A 25,702-nucleotide genomic window follows, 5' to 3' on the forward strand; every position below is an offset into this window, starting at 1 on the left:
AGGAGTCAATAATATACTTTAAATCCAGCTTTTCCTTTCACCATTTTAACAGCTTTTTTCAGATCAGAAAATTATACCAGACAAGGCATAATCTTGTAAGACATAAACCTAAACTATCCTTTTCAAGGTCTTAAATCACAAACTCTTTTAGTTTAGCTTTTGTGTTTCTTACTAGGCACCAGACACTCCCTACCCTCATGCTCACCCATCGCTGAGATATTGAAAACATAATTATCTGTTTCTCAGCCCTATATAAGTTCACAATAAAGGGAAAGAAAGTTCACACTTCAGGGAAAGAAAAGCAAATCAGAATTGATATATAAACAACAATAAATGCTTACTGTTTTTCAGTTTTTCCCTCTCATAAACACACATCAACATGTAAAATCAACTGAGGAGACTCTTCTCCCTCTCTAGCATCTTTTACTGGAAGAGGTATTCCCTACCACTTCTATCACATATTTTATTTTGCAAAAAATTCCTGCAGCAAATTATCGTACCAGTCATTTCTATTCAATAGAACCTGTTACCAGCATGCATTATTAAAGTCAGCATTTCTTAGCTGCTTACAATTCATGTGGAAAACAGGACATCTAGATGATAAAGCAAATATCCATGTACAGAAGATAAGAAAAGTATTAACCTAGAATATAAAAGCCTTACAAAGTATGATTCAAAGATAATTGCAATTACAAATCTTTGGAGAATAAAAATAGTATCAATTAAGAACACATATTAAACAGTTATTTTATCTTTGCATACTTAAATGATTTAAAATGTAAAAATTATTTAATATGATGCAATTGTTCTTCTAAAATGACTAACAAAATTTAATTAATTTTGAGAGTAAAATATTTACATATCTAGTAACACAAATACAATTAAATACATTCTTAAGCCAGGTAATAGGCAGCCCTACTAGAGAGCATGCTATACTGAACCTGGTGGTCACCAAAACAAGTGAGCTAATCAGTGACATCAAGATTGGAGGCAGCCTGGACTGCAGTGATCATGCACTGGTGGAGTTCACAGTCCTGAGTCAGGCGAATGGTGAACTCAGGACCCTGAAAATTTAGGAAACTCTTCAAGGAGTTTGACAACAGAACCCCCCAGAAAACTGCCCTCAGAAAATGGAGCAGAACAGAGCTGCCAGATCTTTAAGGATGCTTTTGGTAGAGCACAAGAGCTCTCAATCCCCAGGTGTAAGAAATCAGGACAGGAAGGCAAGAGACCAGGGTGGCTGAGTTAAGACCTGCTGGTCAAACTAAAGGTCAAGAAAGAAATACACAGGCAATGGAAGCAGGGACAGGTATCCTGGAAAGAGCATAGGGATGCTGCCTGGTTGTGTAGAGATGGGGCTAGGAAGGCCAAGGTGCAGCTGACACTGTGCTTGGCCAAGGATGCAAGAATGAGAGCAGCTTCTGCAGGTATGTCAACCAGAAAATGAAGGTCAAAGAAAGCGTACCCCTCTGAGAACAAAACTGGCAAACTTGTAACAATAGACGAGGAGAAAGCTGAGCTACTCAAAAACATTTTTGCCTCACTCTTCACTGGCAAGCTTTCTTGAGCGGATGAACTATAAGGCAGAGATGGGGGGAGAAAAGTGCCTCCTACTGTAAGAGAAGATAAGGTTTGTGACCACCTGAGGAACTTGAATATAACTAAGTCTATGGGACCTAACAAGATGTATCCTATTGTCCTGAGGGAACTGACTGAGATAGTTGCCAAGCCACTCTACACAATATTTGAGAAGTCAAGGCAGTCAGGTAAGTCCCCAGTGACTGGAAAAAAAAGGAAACATTGCACTCATTTTTAGAAAGGGTAGAAATAAGGATCTTGGGAACTACCAATCTGTTAGCCTCACCTCTGTACCTGGGAAGAGCATGGAACAGGTCTTCCTAGAAGCTATGCTAAGGTATGTGGAGGACTGGGAGATTATCAGAGGCAGCCAGCATGGCTTCACCAAGGGAAAGTCCAGACTGACCAACTTAGTGGCCTTCTAGGGTGGAGTGACAACATCAGCGTACAAGGGAAGAGCTATGGATGCTATCTGTCTGGACTTCTGCAAGGCTTTTGGCATGGTTCCCCACAATATCCTGCATCTGGCTTGGAGAAACCACCAGTAACAATATAGGCTGGAGGATGAAGGTATTGAGAGCAGCTTTGCAGAGGAGGACTTGCAGATACTAGTAGATGAAAAACCAGATATGATCCAGCAACATGTGGCCACAGCCCAGAAGGACAACCATGTCCCGGGCTGCATCAAAAGAAGCACGGCCAGCAGGTTGAGGGAGGTAATTCTGCTCCTCTAATCCACTCCGGTGAGATCCCACCTGGAGTATTGTGTCCAGTTTTGGAGCCCTCAGCATAAGGAAGACATGAGTTTGTTGGAGCAGGTCCAGAGGAGGGTCACAAAAATGGTCAGAGAGATGGAACACCTCTGCCACGAGGACAGGCTGAGACAGTTGGGGTTGTTCAGAAGAGAAGGCCCCATGGAGACCTAATTATGGCTTTTCAGTACCTAAAAGCAGCCTATAAGAAAGAGACAAACCTTTTAGCAGGGTCTGTTATGATAGAACAAGGGATGACGGTCTTAAACTTAGATATAAGGACAACATTTTATAAAATGAGGGTGGCAAGGCACTAGAACAGTTTGCCCAGAGAGGTGGTGGAAGTCCCATCCCTGGAAACACTGAAGGTCAGGTTGAAGAGGGCTCTAAACAACCAGATCTAGTTGAAGATGACCCTGCTCACTACATGGGGGTTGGACTAGATAGCCTTTAAAGGTCTTTTCCAACCCAACCCATTCTACAATTCTATGATTCTGTGAGGGTGGTGAGGCATTAGAACAGGTTGCCCAGAGATGTCATGGATGCACCGTCTCTATAGGTGTTCAAGGTCAGGTAGGATTAGGATTTGAGCAGCCTGATCTAGTGGAAGGTGTCCCTGCCCATGGCAGGGAGCTTGGATCTAGATGATTTTTATGGTCCCTTCCAGCTCAAACCATTCAATTATTCCAATGATTAATGAAATCTAAATGACAATAATAATTTGGCATGCAAAAGGAAGGAGGATATCAAAAGACTGCTGTGGACTATACACAAACTGCTTGGAGTTTTTATAGAGTTCAACTCTATCTGACAACCAAAATTAGAAGCAGATGTCAGCAGGATAAAAATGTAATTATTCAAATAGCATAAAGGAATTTTTTCAAGCATTCGTTTTAGTTCATATAACTGAGTTTAAATGAGGTCTTAATAAGTATTGTGTTTTATTATTCCAAAAGCATTTGTGAGCAGTCATTTAATAAAATTGATTAATCCTTTGTGATAGCAGCCAGACCAACAATAAAAATCATGTTTTCCTTCTAATGTAGTAGAACAAAATTAAACATTTAGAGTAATCTTACCAGAGCTCTGCATTTCACATCTATCCTTCTTTCTGGTGCTGCAGGTATGCTGTTAATCTTTAAGGAAAACCAGACTTTGCAATTTGAAGAACTTCTTCCTATGTTAAAAAGAACAAAATGTCTTACAAATCATCTCATGAGGTGATCAGTCCTAGCAGAATTCAAATCAAATAATAAATTTGGACTTTTAGCAGAACTGAACTGATTTAATTGATTTAATTGCTGTCAACCAACTGCGTTTTCTAATCGCTTCTTGTCTGGATTCAAAATAGTAATAAAATCAATATATACACCAATTGTATAGAAATAGCATTTTGGCAAATCAGTTTCCTGGACTATTAGGTTGTTTCAAAATTTTAACTATCATTTATTAATATCTGGTTTCCTTAAACTATTTCAATTCTAAAAATTCTTCTAAATTAATAGTATTTTCAGTTAAGTGTAATTCATCCCCAAATGTATACATATATTGATTTACATTGCAATACATTTTTGTCAGGTTTTGAGACAGGATGTCCAGAACTATTGTGATAACAAAGAAGCTTGCATTAGAGTCTGAGAATGCTCAAAGATGGTATATACACACATCAAAATATTCATGCATCATTATTATCCTATTAGATCAGATTCATTATTTACCTTATCCCAAGCTCTTTTATCAATGACTGGTAGAAGTTTGGCCAGAAAAATACATGAAATAAACTCTCATAAACCCACATTTATTTACACAATAAACTGGCAAGGAATCCAGAAGATTTGATTCCCTTCAGTCTTTTATACTATCTATTCCAAAAGGCGAGATGGAAATTCCAATGATACGCAGAAAAACTGAAATTAATCAGACTCCCATTGAACACAGCAGATCATTTATGAAGCCACAGAAGATGATCTATCATGATTTATCTATCATGATCTATCATGATCTACATATGCTCATGAAATCATAAGGATAGATTTTAAATTCTACTAATGCTGATGATTATGAAACCCTTAGATAACTGGAATTTGTATGATTGTTGCAATTAAGGCCAGAAATGGGGAAGTATTTACTACCAATAACCATGGGAAGCACAGGCAAGCAGATCTTTGAACTGGAGACAGTCCATATCAGACTGACAGTATTTTTATAATTTTACATTATATCAAGCAAAGTTAAATTAAAATCAGTTTATGCGATATGAATTTTGTTATAACACAGAACTTAAATTCTATTCAGTTACATAGGATTGTTGTGCAACTTCAGCCAAGCAATCTGTGTTTTGCTAAAGCACAACTTCCAGACATACTTTGAGTCTTGATTTGAAGACAATCACTAGCAGTTTGTTTTGGTGGCTAATTACTGGCATCAGAAGACATTTAAATATGAGTCTAATAACTCATTTCCACTAGACTTGCTTCAATGACCGTCCAAAAGATCTTGTAATGACTTTCTCTGATAGATTTAAGAGATCTAGATTAAGTATCCAGCTTTCTCCTGTAGTTAGAACATAGTCATGAATGTTAATAAAATAAGCTCTTTGATCTTGTTCAGATAGGCAAAAGAGATTGAGCCTGAAGTCTCTCACTAGAAGACCTGATCTCCACAACACAAACATCTCATATGGTAATTTTTTTTGCAAGTATAAACTATTGTTCAGCACCCTATAAAAATAGATGCATAAAAGCTGCTTGCTGTATTCCTGTTTGTTATTCTATTGTATGAAATGAAAATAACTTTAACACGCCTACTCACACTTCCTTGAGTTATACAGTAGAGAGCTGCGTTAGCAGTCCTCTTTTACCACAGTATTAGTCTTGGGAGTTCCTACTCCCAAGTAGGAACTTTCTCTTCTGCTGTGACCCCAGCTGTTCTTAGAGCCACTGCTTTCCTTGTTGCAGTTCCTCATTCTGCATATATGACTTTATTTCTAAAACCTATTTCCAGTAAAACTGTGTTTAACTGGCTTTAATTATATTACTTTCTTTAAATCTTCACTGAACACATTCTGTGTTAACTTACCCATTCTTTTGCTCAGGCTAATTTGATATGCATACAGTTTATGGTTTTTTAATACCAGCAGAATTTTACCATCTTCCAGTCTCTTGAATAGCCACAGCATCTTAAGATTTATAAAAATTAACATCATTGAGGTAAAGATATCTTCTGAATGTCCATTAAAGAATTCTGGCATGTACATGACTCTGAGTTAATCAATTAAAAATTAAAAAAATAGTATACAGAAGAGAGATGACTTCTGCAAGAAATGAGGATCCCCTTACACAGAAACAGAACATCTGTAACTGAAATAAAAGTTCTCAATTAAAGTCCAAAAGAAAATCAAAGGGTGCCAATTGCTTGGGACATCACAACCATCATAAATGCAGTCAAACTGTAAGAAAGTGAATAACAGAAGACTATAAAAGTCAGGTAAGAAACAAAAATAGAAACTGTCAACTGTAAAGTTCCATTTACCTAGGATATGAGATTAAACAGCAGGACAAAGGGATTTATTAAATTAAAGTAACACATTCATAGATTACTGTTCTGTAAAATTAAGAAAAATAGGAAAGAGCATTAACTGTTATTTAAACAGAAAATTAATATGGGTGCTTCTCTGTCTCCAAACCTCCAAAAACATACAAAAACAAAAAAAACCCCAAAACCAAAACAAACCTTGAATGAGTGTAGCTTGCAAAAGACTTAAAAAAGCAGTAGTAAAATCTTTTCAAACACATCTGAAGCTCATAGCCTTCCAAACTTGGAAAGGCTGATAGACAATTAGGATGGAAAAGAAATGCCAAAGACAATGCTACAGCAGAAAATCTAAATTAATTTCTTGCGGAAGCATTTGCTATAGTGGAGTGCAGGGGCTTCCTGTACCCACCCTGGAGCTTGTTTCGAGGGGAATCATCAGAAAGATTCTCCCAAATTAAGGTTTCAGCAGGAGAGGTTTTGAAGCAGACTGATGAAGAAGAAAGCTGCAGATTACCTGGGCAAGACAATCTCTGCCCAACAATTCAAAAGAAACTCATGTATGAAACTGTGGTGGTGCAAATTCGTGTTTGCCTCACTGCTTAAGTCAACTTTAGATACAAAGAAATGAAAAGGCAGAGAATGTGGTGCTAAATTTTAGACAGCTCTCTGGGATAAGCTGAAAAAATTACAGATATGGGTTTGTTCACATATTCCAAAGAAAATTATTAAGAGGCACAATAAGGGAGAGAAATCACAAGACACAAAACTATTTGAATTCTTTGACAAAGTCAGCAGCTGTGTCAATAAGGGAGTTCTGGTTCACATAGCACCATGATTATCCAAAAATCTGTATATGAAAACCCTAAATAAATAACACAGCCCAAGATTACTTTACTGGAAAACAGCTATTATGTTTGGGAGGGAATTTATTGTATATATTTTTAAATTATATTACATTTATTTAGATATTTTAGATCATAATATTATTTGCATAGCTCCCTCAACAGGCATTTCCCTAAAAATTGTCAAGTACTTCAATAAAAACACTTTTCTTAGCACACGCAAAGGACTTGGCAATTCTCTGCTGAAGGAACATTCTCCATTTATTTTTGCAGCTGAACTCTTGACCAAACAAACATTCCTAGAAGTATTGTTAAGTATTAGACCTTGAAGTTGTATAAACGTCGATGTTCTGTCAACTTTACTCAGTGAAAACAGCTAAATGGTTATTTTGCTGCCCACTTGCATTATTAAAAACTTAAAACCTAGCATAAACTTCATACCAAATAGTGACTTTATAGATGAGTCCCGCCTCCATATAATGTACTTGAATAGGCTAGTCCAAAGCCAACATTTCAAGTATCCTCATTCTCAAGTAATTGTGGCCTAATTTTACTGTGAGTTTCTTCTCTTGCCAAGGAAAACCACAAGACACAACTTAGTTCTTGCCCTCCCAAAGTCACAAAAGTATGCTAAAGTTTTGGCTCCCTGAAAAAAAAAAATTAATATAAGCAGATCAAATTCACAACAACTCCTCTTGACCTTTGCTTTAGTTGTATCTCAGCATTTCTATTCCAAACGTGAAGAAGAACTTGCATGACTAGAAACAGGTCTGGTATTAGAAGTTCATTTGGTAATACATAGAGCAGAAGGTTGGGGAGTTGAGGATTTCTTTTGCTAGTTTTTGGAGGGGTTTTGTGGGTTTTTCTTCTTAAAGAATTTTACTTTAGCAGGTAGTAAATGCTGGGAAAATGAGGCTGAAACATCACAGACAATGCAGATAATCTCAATACACTCATGCTGAAATAGAGATGGCTCATTTCCAACTCAAAGAACAAGATTATATCTGTCCCTGTTTTCTGCAAAGATTTGAAAAAAAAGAGGCAGAAAAAAGTGGGCACTCATATTTTTCTCCAGAAAATGTTTTTCTAATACAAAACCATTCCAAGTTGATGCCTTTTCCTCCACAAAGACATCTCAATCTAGAATGTGATGCTCTTAGAACTCTGTGAAAAACTCAAAACAGAGAATACTGTTGCAATCACAAGTATAAACTCATGCTTGTCTACTTACATACCTACTTTTCTAAATTTGCATTTACATTTTTACAGCATTTGAAGTCTCTTCTTAGAGCCCAAGCCCATACTTTGATGTGTTATGAGACAAGCTCGGTTTGACTTTAGGCCTGTGTTGCATTATCATCTCACTCTAGGGCTTCGATGACAAATAAAAATCCTTAGCCTGCTTTAAGCAACCTTCAGGTCATGATCTTGTCAGATCTCATAAAAGAAAGAAAACAAGGTTTAGTCAGTACTTCAGCAGGAAATCACCGCTAAAAAGGGATGAGCACAAATCTGCACAAAAGAATGCATCTACTTAAATATTTAATATCCACTGTCTGCTCTTTTAGTCTCTCCCTTGGTCAGTAGGCTTTCTCCCTTGCTAGTTATAATGAAGTATCTGTCATTAATGGTTAGGGCTAACCAGCACCTTCTACATGTTAACTACTGCAAATTCAATCCGCAACACTATTAAAGAGCTTACTTATTTTAGGTTTCTAGAACTTTCCTTGATTATTTTGCAAACCTTTTTTTCTGTATATGGAAGCACTGGAATTGTAGAAAGCTATGTACTTTCTATTAAATGTAGCTACACTGAACTGCTCGAGGAGAGGAAAAAAAAAAAAAAACAAAACCCAAACATATTTCTCTATCTATTCCTTAATAACAAGTCAATTTCTTCAACTAATATTTACATACAATAATTACATTTGTCAATAGAAAGTTTTTAGTTAAGACACAGAACTAATAAATTACAGTTTACATGAAAATTAAATTTAAGCTTTCAATAAACTTTTCAGGTTAAAAATTTCACAGGTGCCCTCTAAATGTCATTCAAGCTTATGTGATATATCAAAATTATCAGATTTTCTTCCAGAGTTGAACATCCATTTGTAACACAGTCAGTCTGGTGTCTTGTCCTACTTCTCAGTAGTGATGCAAATAAGTTATTCCTCCTGTGTGTAATGTCTTAAATTTATTGTGCAATTTTTAAAATGCTATAAAATTCTGCTTAACTAATCAGTGTTGTAAGTCATATACTTTTAATCTTGTACTTTGTATCATATCCTGAAGAGCTATCAGTTGAGAAATCCCCTTCCTTATACACACAAGATGATTTTCTCTGTGCACTTATATGAGAACACATTACTACCATATCAGCCACAAACTGAAATTTTTGTTCACTCTGTCCCCTTTACTTGTCCTTTCCTTAAAATTACTTTTCATCCTGTGCCTGCTACACCAGCCGTTAAATGTGCTGTCAAGCATCAGTGGTTATATATCAGCTTAAAAATAGACAAAATTCTTCTCTCCTGATTGGGACACAGCTGCCTATCATTCAGCTGAATCACATATCACTGATGATGAAAGAAGATTTGGCTTGGTCTCCTGAAAACTGTAGACTTCTGGGGTGTTTGAGGTAGGAATTGTATATGGACATAATGGAGAAATTCGAATTGTACTGCTAAATAAATTAATTTACTTGAAATATTTTATTCTAATTTTACAGACTTCTCATATTGGCATCAAAAATATTGATATTTAAACAAAAAGCTGAATTAAACTGATATTTTCAAATTAAATGTGTGTTCTTTCCACAGCATGTTTACCTAATATTTGCAGACTTAATATAGCAATAAAAAAAGAAATAAATTAAGATTCAATTACAGCTTAAAAAAAAATAAATCAACAACAGTCTTAGATGTATCTTTATGTGTATATTTTAGCAACAACAGGCAAAGGAATAAACCAGCTTGATTTCTTGATTCTACAAAAAACTTTCCAGGCTGGTTAATACCGAATTCTCTTTGAGTGGGGACCCTTAATGTTGTTCTCATAATATATGACTGTACTGTACAGGATGTAAAATATACATTTTAAAAGAGATTTTGTCTAGTTCCCTACAATATGTATATATTTAATAGTTTGCAATGTGTAAAGCACTCACCATTGCTAGCAGCTATGCAATGTGAGCTATATTCACAGGATATATAAAAATTTAGCCTTCATTCTGTTCACATGAAAACAAAATCCATAAGTAACTGACTCACTGTAGAGTCGTCTCTGAAGGGCAAGAGCTGTTGTTCATGAAAAATGATCCATTGATAAGTATATGTCATATTTAATTTTTTCCCTTTTATTTGGAACAATCAAAAATATATAGTTTTCATATCATATTATAATTTTTATTTTTTTTATAAATTATCTGGAACAGACTAGCTTTTAAGCATGTGATGATTTATTTTCCTGATTTTTCAAATATGACTGGTCTTAGTACATGAGAAGCTTGACATGAGCCAGCAATATGCGCTTGCAGCCCAGAAGGCCAACCGCATCCTGGGCTGCATCAAAAGCAGCGTGGCCAGCAGGTCAAGGGAGGTGATTCTGCCCCTCTGTTCCTCTCTTGTGAGACCTTATCTGGAATACTGTGTCCAGTTCTGGAATCCTCAATATAATAAGGATATGGAACTGTTGGAACAGCTGTCACAAGGATGATCAGAGGGCTGGAGCACATTCCCTACGAGGACAGGCTGAAAGAGTTGGGCTTATTCAAGCCCAACTGGAAAAGAGAAGGCTCCGAGGAGATCTTATAGCGACCTTCCAGTACCTGAAGGGGGCCTACAAGAAAGCTGGAGAGGGACTTTTTATAAGGGCAGGTAGTGATAGGACTAGGGGAAATGGGTATAAACTGGAAAGGGGCAGATTTAAACTAGACATAAGGAAGAATTTCTTCATTGTGGGGGTGGTGAGGCACTGGCACGGGTTGCCAAGGGAAGTTGTGGCTGCCCCATCCCTGGAGGTGTTCAAGGCCAGGTTGGATGGGGCATTGGGCAGCCTGATCTAGTGGGAGGTGTCCCTGTCCACAGCAGGGGAGTTAGAACTAGATGGTCTTTAAGGTCCTGTCCAACCCAAACTATTCTATGATTCTATGATCTCTCTCCATGTTCCGTTTTCAAGTGCAGAAAATATGCATGTAATTTTTTGGCAAAGCTGTAAAACACTAACAAATTAAGAAAATGTTGCAATCCTGGTGTATAACAAGTTCAAATTGATGCAAAAAAGCAGACAATAACTTTCATTTTCAGTTTGAGGAATAGCTTATCCTTGGAAAGGCGATGCTTCTACATTTTCTTCTTCCAAGTAAGGTATTAATTTAGGGTTGTCACCTTTAGGCTTGAGCTCATGACTTTTCTCACATAAGGTTTACACTTTACAATAAATTTAATCAATATGTATAGCTTTCAAAAACACTTTTGCATTACATGGCAAGATAAACATTGCTCTTAGCTACAATTTTATGCACAGGAACCTGTCTGAATAATCCTAACATTTCAATGAATATTCATTTAATGTATCCCTTACAACATTGCTTGAAAAAATATTTTAATATTCCTCAGACATTAATCTTGTTCTTAAAGGATATGTTATAATTTGCTTAGAGCAACTTGCATAAATTTAGAGAGTGTTTTACATTTTGTATCAAACTGAGGTCATACAGAGCGACAGTACTAAAGTGACATTGAGGTTGGAGGCTTGTATTAGTTTGTCCACCTAAATGGGATCTGACGTATGAAGTGGAGCACTTTGAAATGCTGCAATTTAAAAAGAAATCATGATGCTTTCATGGTTAAAAATATAATTAATATTGAATTAATTCTTTTTTTTAAGTTAATACAAAACATATAGGCCAGATAGGTGAAGAAGAGCATTCTACAAGAGAGAAATCTAAAAACTAGAGTAGGGTTTCTTTTCTTCAGGACTTGTCCTAAAACAGGTTATGAATGTGTCTCTAAAGCCTTTTGTCCATTTGTCTTGGAAACAGAAATGAGAAACATTTTCTAACATGTGAAATTAAACCCACATTTTGATCTTTGGGATTAGCTGTGATTACCAGGAAACAAAGTTCTGACAAAAAGTGTCTGATCTCTTTGAATCACTATCTCTGAACCTTTATTTTTTTCCCTCCTGCCATTTTCTCAAATGAAGATCACAACCTTATGGTCGAAACCCAGATATTCATCACTAGCCCGTGAATGATATTCTTTTTCCCCATATTTCCTCCAAAACAATAAAGAGGAGAGAGAATTTTAACATCACAGGGACCTTATTTCAAACAAAATGGATAACTGATGCTGTTGACATCTTCCATTTTTGAAGCCTAGTTTTCCATGCTATTAATATCACCACAGCATGATGTTGTAACATCATTTCTCAGTTAGACACCTTTGCCATATAAAGATACTTTCTCATCTCCATCTCCCAGGTAACAGCTTCAAAAAAAAAAAATTATTCGGCAGACCTGTTCTGTATGGAATTTGGAAAACAGAAAGTTTCTCTTTAACTGAGAATGTTCTTGATGCCTCTCATAAACTTCCAATACTTTAATATGATGATATCACAGGTCTCCCTTCTCCCTTGCAGTTGGGTGATAAACTGTAAGTATGGCAAATATGGTTATTCCCATCATACACGGTTTTTTTCAGTCTCCATTTGATTGTATCATGTACTTATTCCTGACATGTACCTTTCATGAAATTTAATCTAGCTTGATATCAACTGTCTATTAGTGACATGAAGACCTACTGTTTGATATATACACTGGGGAAGAACTCAGGGTTTGATCTGGTTTGCACATTAAACTCTTTTTCTGAGAAAAATGTGGCATGGGGAGTAAACTCAGATCATACAAGGTCCAACACAAAAAACCCATGAGACTAACCCTATAGCTTGGGAACCAAGACTGGGAGAGGAGACAAAGAGATGGTTATAGAACATGTTCTAACCTGTCACAGTGAGACAAGGTTTTCACTCAGTACAAGTCAAAAAGAATCAAAAGCATCATCAAAAGCAGTGGTAATTTATGGAAAGATGGTGCTTTTTCAGTTACTATATAACAGTTTAGAAGTTTGAATAGCAGAATAGCAAGAAAGAGGAACTGGAACTTTTCACTGATAAGAATAAATTTAGATATAATTGGAGATTATATAGTGAAGTGATTTTGTTCCTTAGAATACTAATACACTTTTAAAATACTGTTTAACTTCTAATGTGAAGATAAACTATATTTGCTTTAAGAGTGTTATTTGATTAATATAATTACCTTAGTTCAAAGACTTGGCAAGGAAAGCAATTGAGGCTAAGTAGAGGAGATACCTAGGATAATCTAGTCCAAGAGCAGAATACACAATTCCAAAGAGGTAAAGAGATAAGAACAACTCAGGATACTTGAGAAAAGTAAAAAAAACCCCACAAACTAGCTAACTGTTGAGCAACAATTAAAAAAAAATTATGAAAATATGGGAAAACTAGTATTTGAAGTTCAGGGGAAAAAATATTGTGAAATAAAACTTTTCTTCCCCTTCAAAAAGATTTTCAAGTAAAGACAATGATTACAATCTTCACACGTACAACAGATTGCTACCAAAAGTGATCTCTCTGTCCATGACCTAAAGAGTAACAAAAGGTGAGCTTTAGTACACGTGAAAAGTATCAGGGAAACTTTACAGTGGTAAGGCTAAAGAAGTACTAGGACAGGTTACCTAGTCATTCAGTCTTCACTAGTAAATAGCTTTAAAGAATATTCTAGAGGAATAGCAACCAGAATGAACAAGAAAACAAGTTATATCTACCAGATTACATCTAAGTAACACACTACCATGTCCCAATAAATGCCTCAACATATCCTCATTCATAGTCATAATCTTCAGCTCACATGAAACTAGAATTCTTGGCTCTCTGTTAATAAACACAGAGCTAGGATTGCAGTCCCAAGCAGACACAACCATGATCATGTTCATGTTAGTCAGTTTCTTAACCCGATGAACACAAACAAGTTATACACTAACCTTCCATGCTCCCACTTACTTCACACAACTTCTAAAATTACTCAAATTTTTAAGAGGTTTTTCCAAAAGTCCATTATTTCTTCTCCATCTCCCATAGCTGGTTTTATTTCAAATTACAACATTTTTTCTTTTTTTTTTTTTTTTTAATCTTTTTCTACCTATTCAAATGGAAAAAGTCAAAGGTCACCCATTGTAACTTTGTCTCAGGGTATTGACCTATAATGTCTCAGATAATGAACAAAAATTACTGCTCATTCTTATTACGCTGGAATATAAAGCTTCTAAATGTGATCATAGAAAAAGAGGTCCTTAAATTTCCCTGCAGGCTCTCTGGATAGTTAAGATAATGATCAGTAATATTTAAGGACACAGGAAAAAAAATAAACCATAACATGAAGAATAGGGAAGATGGGAAAGAGCATAAAAGGGAAAGAAGTCTTGTGTCAGTGTAGTAGAAAAGTCACCAATACTAACTGCTTGAAGAAGTTCCAAAAAATGATGGAGTAAATTAGACTAAGATTTGGGGTCTTTTTCCTGCATCTTGGCAGAATTAGTATTCACTAGCCAGCTTTAGCATAGCACTGCACATTTTAAGTATAAACTATGACTTATGTAAAGGAAATCACTTGCCAGGTGAACTTCCCATTTCTTCACCATGAGAGTGGTGAGACAGTGGCACAGGTTGCCCAGGGAAGCTGTGGCTGCCCCATCCCTGGAGGTGTTCAAGGCCAGGTTGGATGGGACCTTGGGCAGCCTGGTCTGGTGGGAAGTGTCCCTGCCCATGGCAACGGGGTTGGAACTGGATGATCCTTAAGGTCCCTTCCAACCCTAACTATACTATGATACCATGAACAGCTTGAGTACACTGTGTGCAAATATCTAAAAAATATCTAAAAAAGTAAAAGCCAGTTCAGGAGTCGTGTACACAGAGTCACTCTTGTTATACCCTTGGCACAGTAGAATAAGCTGTATTCAGAAGATTTCCAGTCATGAAGTTCCTTAAAATGATTCTCAAATGTCTTTGTGCACCATGTCAGGATGAATACAAAATATATAATATACAGATATTTATACACATAATAGCTGTATTGCTCCAAAGAGAGAAAACATATTTGGTCATAGTTGGAGGGGGGTCATCCTTTTTTAAAAAAAATAGTTGATATTGTTATACAATATTGTTATACCAAGAGCTTTTTTACATATAATATTTAACACCGAGCTGTAGCCAGAAAAATTCACATAAACTAGCATGATTTTAGAACTAGTAAAAACTGGCATGGTACTGAATCATAGAATCATAGAATCACCAGGTTGGAAAGGACCCACTGGATCATTGAGTCCAACCATTCCTAACACTCCCTTTAACCATGTCCCTGAGCACTTCATCCACCCGTTCCTTAAACACCTTCAGGGAAGGCGACTCAACCACCTCCCTGGGCAGCCTGTTCCAGTGCCCAATGACTCTTTCCGTGAAAAATCTTTTTCTGATATCCAGCCTGAACCTCCCCTGGTGGAGCTTGAGGTGCTTCATGATAGCACTCAAGATTACCTGTTCCATGACTGTTTCATGTGTATGAAACAACATACCAATGTATAATTAATGCTTTTCAAACTTTTATTCAATGGAACACAAGTTATCGAATTAAATATAATTAATTACTGAAATATAATGTCCTGCAAGAGGCAGAAGATCAAATTGGCAGCCAAAAAGTAAGGCAGCAGAAAAGCACTTATTCTTATATTTCAGAAGCCTGCTCACAAATATGTCATTTATTGTAAAGACTTAGCAAACCTTTTGTTTTTAAGTCTTAGCAGCTAAGGCCTGTTAGAATTTCTTTAACAATCCTCCAGCTGCTCTGCTCTCTAGGTGTTCTTTATTATTATTATTTTTTTTTATTATGAAACTGCGTCATATTCTATTATTGTCTACACAATAAATTCAAATAAACTTACTGAAGACAAGTTTAGTCCAGTGTTATACAAATGTTGCATCACAGAAGCAAGTAACTACTTTTATGAATTGCAGCACATGCAAAGTATTTAAAAGCTACCCTCTGTAGAGCAGCACAAGCCTTTCATTTGAGGTCTGTATCTCTCAGTTTGGAATTCGGCAGCTTTTAAAAATATCTAGAAGACCCAAGAAATGTTGATCACCACATATCCTCATCTTTAATACAGAACTTAATTATCTTCAAAGATTTTACCCCTCTGAGCTACAATTTTCCTGGAATATAAGTGAATTTCTAACTGAACCATTAACTATGAGTTAACTTTGATTTTATTACATGAACCTACATGAGAATTCAGCAAAAAGACAGATCACTTCTTGACAGCGTTCACTTTAAAAATTCTCACCATACTCTAGCAGGCTATGCCTATGCAGTTTCCCTTCAAAAACCGTGCTAAATCTCAAGACTAAGAAGGCCTGTTTCCTAATTGAAGATAAGTCATAATAACAAAATTATACTCATGTATCCTACAGAGTGATTCCTGACCACCATTCACTCAATTCTTTTTTATTCTGTATTTATCAATATAAAATAATTTTTCCATATAACAAGTGTTATGGTAAAAATAATAAATTAATCAAAAGCACTTTATCAATGCTAATATAGACTTACTCTAATGTTTCATAGAAACACAGCTAGGCAAATGCAAAGGTATTAAATCCGACAAACATCCATCTATTTTCTTTTTCAGTATAAAACATTCTACCCCAAAAAGAATTGGGATTTGGATTAATTTCCATTCCAAGCTCTAGCACAGAGTAGGCATTTGATGCCATTCTCCTAAGGCAAGGCAAAAAGGAAACATAAAGCAACACCCCACACAAAAAAGGGCAACATTATTCTGGGATAAAAACTATGTGTTCCCTGAAGAAAATATTATTAACAAGTATAATTTTGTGACCTTTTTAACATGTTTCCGCTGAGCCCTAATATCATTTTAGCAAAACTTCCTTAGTCATTTTAGGAAAACTATGGGGTTCTTTCTCTATATATCGACAAAATACAAAATTACTTATATAAAAAAAATCCTGACAACAATGATGAAGTGGGCCGATTTTCACTGGATTTCAGCAAAACCTATTGTAGAGTTGTGTGTGCAATTTATGTTTTCAATGAAATAAGAAATTATGAAGTCAAATTCCATTAATCTTCAAGTAGAAGAGCTTTATGTTCATGTAATTACACATTAAATAAAACCAACCCTTCAGTAATTTCATGGATAGAGTCTGCCACATGTACAGATGATGAATTTTATCAGGTTGTTCTTATTAAATTCTCTATATACTGGTGGACAAATAAATCTCTGACAAATCTAGAGATTTATTGAAAATAATTTCTAGTTTTTCCTAACGTTCAGCAATAATTAGTATATATATATCATGTACACTATGAAAGAAGCAGCATTCTTCCTAAATAACACCAGTTTACTTTAACGTCTTACAAGGAACTTTGATCACGTTACTATAATTTGTTAAAAAGAGCAAAAGCCTTTTTAAACCTCATTAAACTCTAGAAATTACTGTTGTATTTACTGGGCTGGATGAAGTTTCTCATTATTATGAGCTATATTTTCAAACATGCATGAAATCTGAATCTGAAGTAACATGAACATAAGGGATCATGATGCACTGCTCAATGAAAAGCAATTACATACGACACATTTCCCATGTTTCATACACACTATGCACATTTTTTTCAAAAAAAGTAAAAGTCAGACCTTGCTAGACTCTGTGTTCTGCATGTTATTTAGTTCTGCATATATCCACATTAGTGACCACCCCAAAAATTATGCTAGATACCTTTTCTTTACCTGTATCTGTAAAATACCTGCTACATAAAAATCATGGTTTACTGCAATTAGAATATGACTACTATGTGAAGGCTGAGCAAAAAGTATCATGTTTTAAAATATGCATTTTACACTGCAAACAAGATCATGCAAACTGCCATATTGTGCAGCTAGTAATACATATCTGAATGCAACACGATATCACTTTCAAAGAGTAATAACAATCTTAACATGAATTCTAGATCAGGGACTCTGAATGCAGCCAATGCCTTATTTAGAAAGAAAGCAGTATATCTTCCTTAAAAAAAGAAGTAAACATTCAATGTTAAAGCAAACAAAAAAAAAATTACCAAATGGTAAAATTAATGCTTTTCCCAAGGATCATTTCCAACTTCCAGTATAAATGCAAACATTCATTCTGACAAATGAACATGAATTGAAAACAAATTAACTTTGACCTGAAACGTAGTCCTTGCTGACATTTTTGACTGTTCACCTTTTCACCTACCTATGTGTAAAGCGAGGATCATTTGAACGATCCTTGAGCTCTGCAACACCGAACTTAGAAATCAACCCACTGTGACATACAAGACATTAAAAAGAGTAATAAAGAAAAAATGTTAAGTGAACTTTCCATAAATTCATTGGCAGGAAACTGAGCAAACCAGTTGAAATAGAAACATGAGAATGAGACTTATCTAGTCTTTGTGGAAAAATATATGTCAAAAATTCAGTGGAACACAATAACTTTGTATAAAACAGAAAAGGGAAAACAAAATCTTTCAGTACTCAGGACTCAAAATATTTCTCAAAATCTCATCTGAAAGAAACCCACTATACCTGTCAAGGGAAAGAATATTTGTGGATATGTAAGGTTACTATGGACAGTCAAACTAATATTCAGGAAACAGTAACGTGAAGTCTGACAGATATTTGGAGGTAAAAGTAAAGGATGTGCCAGTTCATTGCAAATCAGCTCAAATTCTGGATGTGAACTGAAGTGTGATATTTACCAGACAGATAACACCACCACAAAGTATCTTCTAAAGTATTTCTTCGGCTCACAGAAAAGCAAAGTGACTGATAGCCAAATTCGTTCTAGTATCTGACATCTTTTACCTATTGATGGCTTGTTGCTGCACAATCTCTAATACATATATACAAACTACCCAACTATAAAATTTAACACATTTGCTGAGGAAAGCATCCCATACAATTCATTGTTTGGTTTCAACTCACAATCAGTGGCAGTTAGCAAGTACAAATATTGCAATATTACATTTTAATATTTTTTATGCACAAAACAAGTAATAACTAAAGATAAGAGCACTGTTTCAATCCTTTCTGCTAATATTATAACAGCATTCAATTTTTTTGCATATTTATACTTCTATGATTTCATTAAAGTATATTAAATGAACAACTACCAGAGTTCACATTGTAAATTTAATTTGACACTTCACAATGTTGTTTGCATTTTTATCTCTTCTTATGTACAAAAGGCAGGGCTCACAAATTAAAGAGACATAGATCTTTGAGTTTTTACAATACCAGCAGTAACAAGAGTTAATAAGGGGGAAAGTAAAAGGTTATTAATTTAGCCTACCTGTTTTGATTTTAAAAGTCACTGATATTTGCTAATATCTTTGCTAAACTAACTTCCCAATTCAAAATTGTCCAAGTCAGTTATCTTCCTTGGGTTGGCTCTCTGGAATTTTCCAGACAAAGGAATTCAGCAACAGCTGTTCTAAGAAAACACACATTTTTCTTGCAGTAAAAGATTTTAGATATTTTGCTGGGAGTCTGTAGCACATCATTTAGAGCAGGGGATGACATTTTTTGAAGATGTTACCTTACATACAGAAATACGCTTTTTTCTTTGAAAATCCATGCATATTTTGCAATGTCATCTCTGAAATTATTTCATTGTGCCTATATATACATACAAAAGAGGTTTACCAATGTCTGATGTTTAAATTATCAGGAAACCAAATCTGCACCTAACATATCCTAGCCACTCAATCCTCTCGTCAACTAGATTTACACATACAGCAGCAGTTTTGAAAACCGGGAAGAATCCTACATGACAAATTAAATAAAACGTATTCAAGAACTAGCATAACTTAACAGTGACACATACAGCTTTTTCTACTTCCTATAAAAAGTATTCCTCACTCAGTGGGTCACATTAGTAGTTTTCTTACAAATACTTTTATTGTTTTGGAGGCAATTAATTTAAATACCCAATTTAAAAAAAAAATAAATAAAAATGTGGATAATCAGCCAGTAAAATAAACTTTCCTGCATAAGAAATGGACAGGTTTTCCTCAGTTCAAAAAAAACTGGCATACTTTCACCTAGGATAAAGGAAGCTGAGTATAATCCAAGAGCGGTACAAAATGCAAGAGTCTCCCAGAGAGATTATACAGTTTGCTTTAAATACAATGATTTCTCCAGAAAGAAGACATGAAGGCTTTGTATGAGAGATTCATTACTTACTAAGAAGCAAAGCATGTCAGTCGTGAGTAGGTTTTTAAAGAAAATATTATGAATAAATATTCCCTGTCCTGTTAATTGAATTTAATCTGCAATTGCCTCTGAGACAGAGCAAGACTCTAGATCAACCTACGGTGAACAATAAGGACCTACAGGCAGAGAACAGAGGAAAAATGAAGAAATTCTTAGCTTCTTGGGAAATCAAGTGGTGCTGAAAGCCAAAGACTTTGGTAAGATGCTGCGGGTTGCCAGCCCTCTTCCCCGTCTCATTCTCAGTTGCCTCCCAGGTTCATGCCGACAACCCAGCCTCTCTTTGGATGCTGCTCTGACTTTCTTGCCTTCTTTCAGCTGCTCTCTCTTGGAGTGCTCTTTCTTACTCCAAGCTCCTCCTTTGAGTGGTCTTCCTAACTGCTCTGCCATGACAGGCTTTATACACCCTTACCACCTCGTTAGAATGGTTTGGGTCAGAAGGGACATTAAAGACCATGCAGTTTCAAACCCCCTGTCATGGGCAGGGACACCTCCCAATAGATCAGGCTGCCCAAGGCCCCATCCAACCTGGCCTTGATCGCTTCCAGGAAAGAGGCAACCACAACTTCCCTGGACAAAGTGTTCCAGTGGCTCACCACTCTCATTCTGAAAAATTTCTTCCTAATGTCTAATCTAAATATTCCCCCTTCCAATTTATAGCCACTCTTCCTCATCCCATTGCTATATGCCCTTGTAAAAAGTCCCTCCCCAGCTTTCTTGTATGCCCCCTGCAGCTAATGAAAGGCCACTATAAGGTCTCCTCAGAGCCTTCCTTCTTCAGGCTAAACAACCCCAACTCCCTCAGGCTTTCCTCATAGTAGAGGTGCTTCAGCCCCCTGATCATCCTTGTATGCCTTCTCTGGACCCATTCCAACAGTTCCATATCCTTCTTATGTTGAAGATTCCAGCACTGGACATAATATTCCAGGTAGGGTATCACTAGAGCAGAGCAGAGGAATCTCCCTTGAACTGCTGGCCATGATTCTTTTGACGCAGCCCGAGATACGCTGTGCCTTCTGGGCTGTAAGCATGCATTGCTGGTTCATGCCAAGCTTCTCACAAATCAGTACGCGAAGTCCTTCTCTGCAGGGCTGGTCTCAATCACATCATCCCCCATGCTGTATTGAAACCATAGATTGCCCTGACCCAGGTGTTGGTGTTTGCACTTGGCCTTGTTGTACCTCATAAGGTTCACATAGGCTCACTTGTCCAGTTTGTCCAGGTCCCTCTGGATGACATCTCATTCTCCTGGTGTGGCAACTGCACCACTCAGCTTGGTGTCATCTGCAAACTTGCTGGGAGTGCACTTGATCTTGCTGCCTATATCATTGATAAAAATATTGAACAGCACTGGTCCCAGTATGGACCCTGAGAGACACCATGTGTCAGGGATTTCCATCTGGACATCGAGCCCTTGACAACTACTCTCTGAATGTGACCATCCAAGCAGTTTCTTATCCACCACACTGTCCACTCGTCAGATCCACATCTCTCCAAGTTAGTGAGAAGGATATTGTGGGGGATCGTGTCAAAGGCTTTACAGAAGTCCAGATAGATCACATCCATTGCTTTTCCATGTCCACTGATGTGGTCACCCCATTGCAGAAAGCCACTAGGTTGGTCAGGCAGGACTTGCCCTTGGTGAAGCCGTGCTGGCCACCTCTAATCACCTCTCGTCCTCCATGTGCATTAGCATAGCTTCTAGGAGGATCTGTTCCATGCTCTTCCCAGGCACAGAGATGAGGCTGGCAGGTCAGTAGTTCCCAGAGTCGTCTTTTCTACCCTTTATAAAAATGGGCACAATGTTACCCATCTTCCAGTCACCAGAGTCCTAACAATTAGGACTCTACTGTGTTCACAGAGAAAACAAAGGAAATATTTTGAAAGAAACAGTAGACAACCTAAATCACTTCAGTGGACAAGAAATATCTATTGCCTACTTGGTAAAAATGTCAGAGTAGTCCTTTCCTGGTTAGTTAGACAAGTCTATCTCACAGCTGAATGTATAAGAATGCAGAAATGTCCAGTGTCTAGGATAAATCAAAAGCCAGAATTCTATATGGGCCATTCATTTTGCAGCTGCTATAGAAATAAAAGCTATGAGAGAAATTCATCCATGAAAAAAAACAATGAGGAGAATGTCTAGGTTTTTTACTGCTAAACCCCATGATTTCTACAACTAATATTACCTAATCACAAATAGTCTTGAGGAACAACTTGGTTATAGCTTCAAAGCCAGACAATGGCAATAGTACGTGATACAAACTTGTCTATTTTTGAAAGTATAGCACTACCTATAATAGAATTATTACAATAATAATACTTGTGGAAGAGCCTGATGGTAAAATGAAAAAAAAAAAATTAGATTGGATGAAGAAATGTGTTTTATTTTTTCCTGTTGGAAAGTAATATGTCTATGTCATTTAAAAACATTATTTTAACACAATCTAGTGTTTTAATTGATATTTCTGAACTGTTCAGTTTTCAGAGATGTGCAGTGAAGAAATAAACACATAAAACTTTGCTCTGGGTCTAAGAATCTATTTATACAACAGCTTAACTGTTGGATTGCCCTGTCAGGCTCTGATAACGTATACAAAATTCTTTCCTCTACTTGAGGGCCTGAACACAAACCTTGAAGGAAATTGGTTCTCAGCCTTAAACAATAGGACATACTAAGCAATTTCTCTTAGACAATCTTGTTGATGTTACTGCAATTTGAATGTGTCATAATATTTATAACAGATTCAAGTAATTATTCTCAATTATAAACCAAACACTGTAAAAGACTTTTTAAAAAATTATATATTTAATTTGAACTCCACATCTTATAAAGTGTGCCAAGTATTAGACTACAAAGTTTGACTTTTTCTTGTTTTCTGGTTCTGTGCATACATTTACAGGTCATAGGAACTGAATCAGCATGAATACAGGACACTCACAGGGACTATCCCCTTGTCCTCTCCTCACTCCGTTTATCTTGTGCCCCACACATGCTTACATGACTGCGATAAACTGGTAAATATTAGTGTTCTTTTTCATGACTACTATGCGCTCTCTGTGGGTTTATAATTAATTATTTGCTAAGGAGGAAAATAAGAATTGTTCATAAGCATGACAAAGTAGGAAAGGTAAAATGATGACCCAGATGAAGAGCATCTCAAGGACTGAAACCTAACAGCAAGAGCACTGGCTGTAAACAAACTGCTGCTCTGTTGCAAGCTCATTTACCATTTTGTTTCAAAATGTTACATTTTTATCGCTCTGAATGCCTTCTGTCACAGGCTGCTAGTAAGGATTTACCCTTAGACCTATCACGTTAGCTCTGTCGCTGAAGGGTGGAATAGAAGGGGAAGAAATTTAAGAACAGTTCTGCTGTGCTGTTTCAGTTCAGCAAGGCACAGGTCACACCTGTCACTTCACAGGTGAACTTGAAAGGGAAAAGCAAAAGTCTAGAGTACATTTAGCCACGTAACCATGACAACTACACCCATTATTTTTGCTCAGGAATTTTTTTTTCCTGAATATTTTTATTAAATGGACTACTAAGTGATGGAATTCCATATATAGCCATATACTTGAGATCTGCTAGACATGAGAGAATGAATGTTTTTCTCATTAATATATTCTATAGTTTATACAGACTATCAGAACAAGCAAATTGCATATCGCAGATGTTTTTAATTAGGTAAGAAAATTTAATCTGTTCATATGCAAATGCAATCCTACATGCTACGACATCCAAAAATATACAGACGGACAGGTTACAAATGGAGCAACTCATTTGTGGTTAGGGCAGACGCAGCACACATAGTTTTCTCAGTACAGCAATATTAAAACACCTGCTACATAAAGGATGATGTAACCTAAAGTTCACCGGCAGTCTTACACTGGGACCAATTACAGAATGCTGTTGTTATTAATTTTAAATGTGTTATCATACTTCATTTGCACCGATTTTTAATTGCACACATACTATGCCCCCAAAAATTCTGTGTGGACCTTGAAGCATTGCTACACCTGAATTGCTTCAAAATAACATGTTAGTTTACTAGGGGAATCAAGCTGCTCTGCGTCTTGAAAGGGCAGAGGAAAACGCATAACCCTTAGCAGACTGCAGTACTGCAGAAGGGCACCTACTGAGAAAGCTAACAATAGCTGAACATTCTTTTAGACCAAGGAAAAAAGAATAAAATAGTCTAATCCGTAATGTTCTACATATGCTAAACCATCCCCAAAAGCTTGTATGCACTAGCATAAGTATAGCTGCAAATGATAAAATGCTATCCAAAAATAAAAGCAAGCCCTGGTTGGTATTTTACATTTTCAAGTATGCATGCAGTTTACATGAGGATTATTTTCTTTGCATATTACTTCTGGGGTTTGTTTTTTTGGTTTTTTTTAACCTGAAGAGGAAGAATCGATTAACATAAACTTAGCTGAAGGAGGAGCACAGTATGCTTGAACATAGTATGCAGATTAAACTGAAAAATAGCTTCACTGCACAAACAAAACTTATGAGTTAGATAACTCAAGATTATTTTTAAGAAAATTCCTGTTAGAAAGATAGTAACTCCATAAATAAATGTTTATGAGATATACCAATTATAACTTTAATATATTAAAGGAATATTAATCAAATTACTGCATTAGTGTTGCAGAAATCCTAACATTTACTATTGTATACTCAGTTCTTGTGATCTTTTAAAAAAAATCACAAATAAATGCTCAGTCTTATTTTAAATGACAAGACTTGCCATCTTATAATAAGACTTAACATTGAAATAATAAGACTCACCATCCTGAGTACTGTTATCATCTTAATCACTTTTAATAGTTGCTAGAACAAAGAAATTATTTCATTCTCTTTCCTACATGAATACTTCAGTGTGCTACCACAGATGTTCAGCTCTCAGGGATTGATTTCAAACCTGAAAGTCCGGGAGAACCACATGTGCAGATATCATTACCTTTCAAAGGCATCAGTTCCTCAATGAAACCGCTCAGAAGCAGTTGTTTTTAAAGACAATGAGGAAGACACTTAACTGTCAGAGACATATCATGAGCAGTACAACGACAATTTAGACTAGAAAATTTCAACTGTCACTGAAGGTCAAGCTGAAAGATAAATTAGCTTTCAAAAGATAATGAAAGCAGGCTTTGCCAAAATGAATACCTGGCCTAACCACTTTGACTATGCTTTTTTTGTCATGTCTTATTCACAAGTAAAGTATCTTTTTGATGTTGTGCCTTTCAAGTAGAAAGAAATTTTTTAAAATTGGCAATGGCATAAAAATGTAAATGCATTCCATAAGAAGAACAGAATGGGAAGTACAATCTTTTGATGGAGGCAATGCTTCAGGCATCCAGAATAAGACAACAGCACATGCAAAATTCCCCTGTGTTGTACAAACAAACATTCTTCATCTGTAGTGCTCAGGACTGTGAGACATCACCTCTGGCAGGAACATTAAAAGCTGTTGCTTAAGTGCTAGCTTTGTGCTGAGACTCACTGCTGAAGAGAGAGACAGATGCTGGAGGAGGAGGGGAGGGTTTGCAGATGCAGGGCAAGTCTTAGTCATTGCAGCAACTGCGCTGACTTCACGCT

At 36.3% G+C, this 25,702-nt stretch overlaps 1 protein-coding gene across 1 annotated transcript in view; it reads right to left on the reverse strand.

Moving 5' to 3' along the window:
* CFAP47 (cilia and flagella associated protein 47) overlaps positions 1 to 25,702 on the reverse strand; it is a 296,277-nt gene that overhangs the window by 113,383 nt on the left and 157,192 nt on the right. The window contains exon 51 of the mRNA XM_054060306.1: positions 3,410 to 3,507. Within this exon, the coding sequence (XP_053916281.1) occupies positions 3,410 to 3,507 (98 nt within the window). The remainder of the gene's footprint in view (positions 1 to 3,409; positions 3,508 to 25,702) is intronic.

This window comes from Cuculus canorus, chromosome 1, assembly GCF_017976375.1.
Source record: "Cuculus canorus isolate bCucCan1 chromosome 1, bCucCan1.pri, whole genome shotgun sequence".
In the NCBI taxonomy this organism is placed as follows: Eukaryota; Metazoa; Chordata; class Aves; order Cuculiformes; family Cuculidae; genus Cuculus; species Cuculus canorus.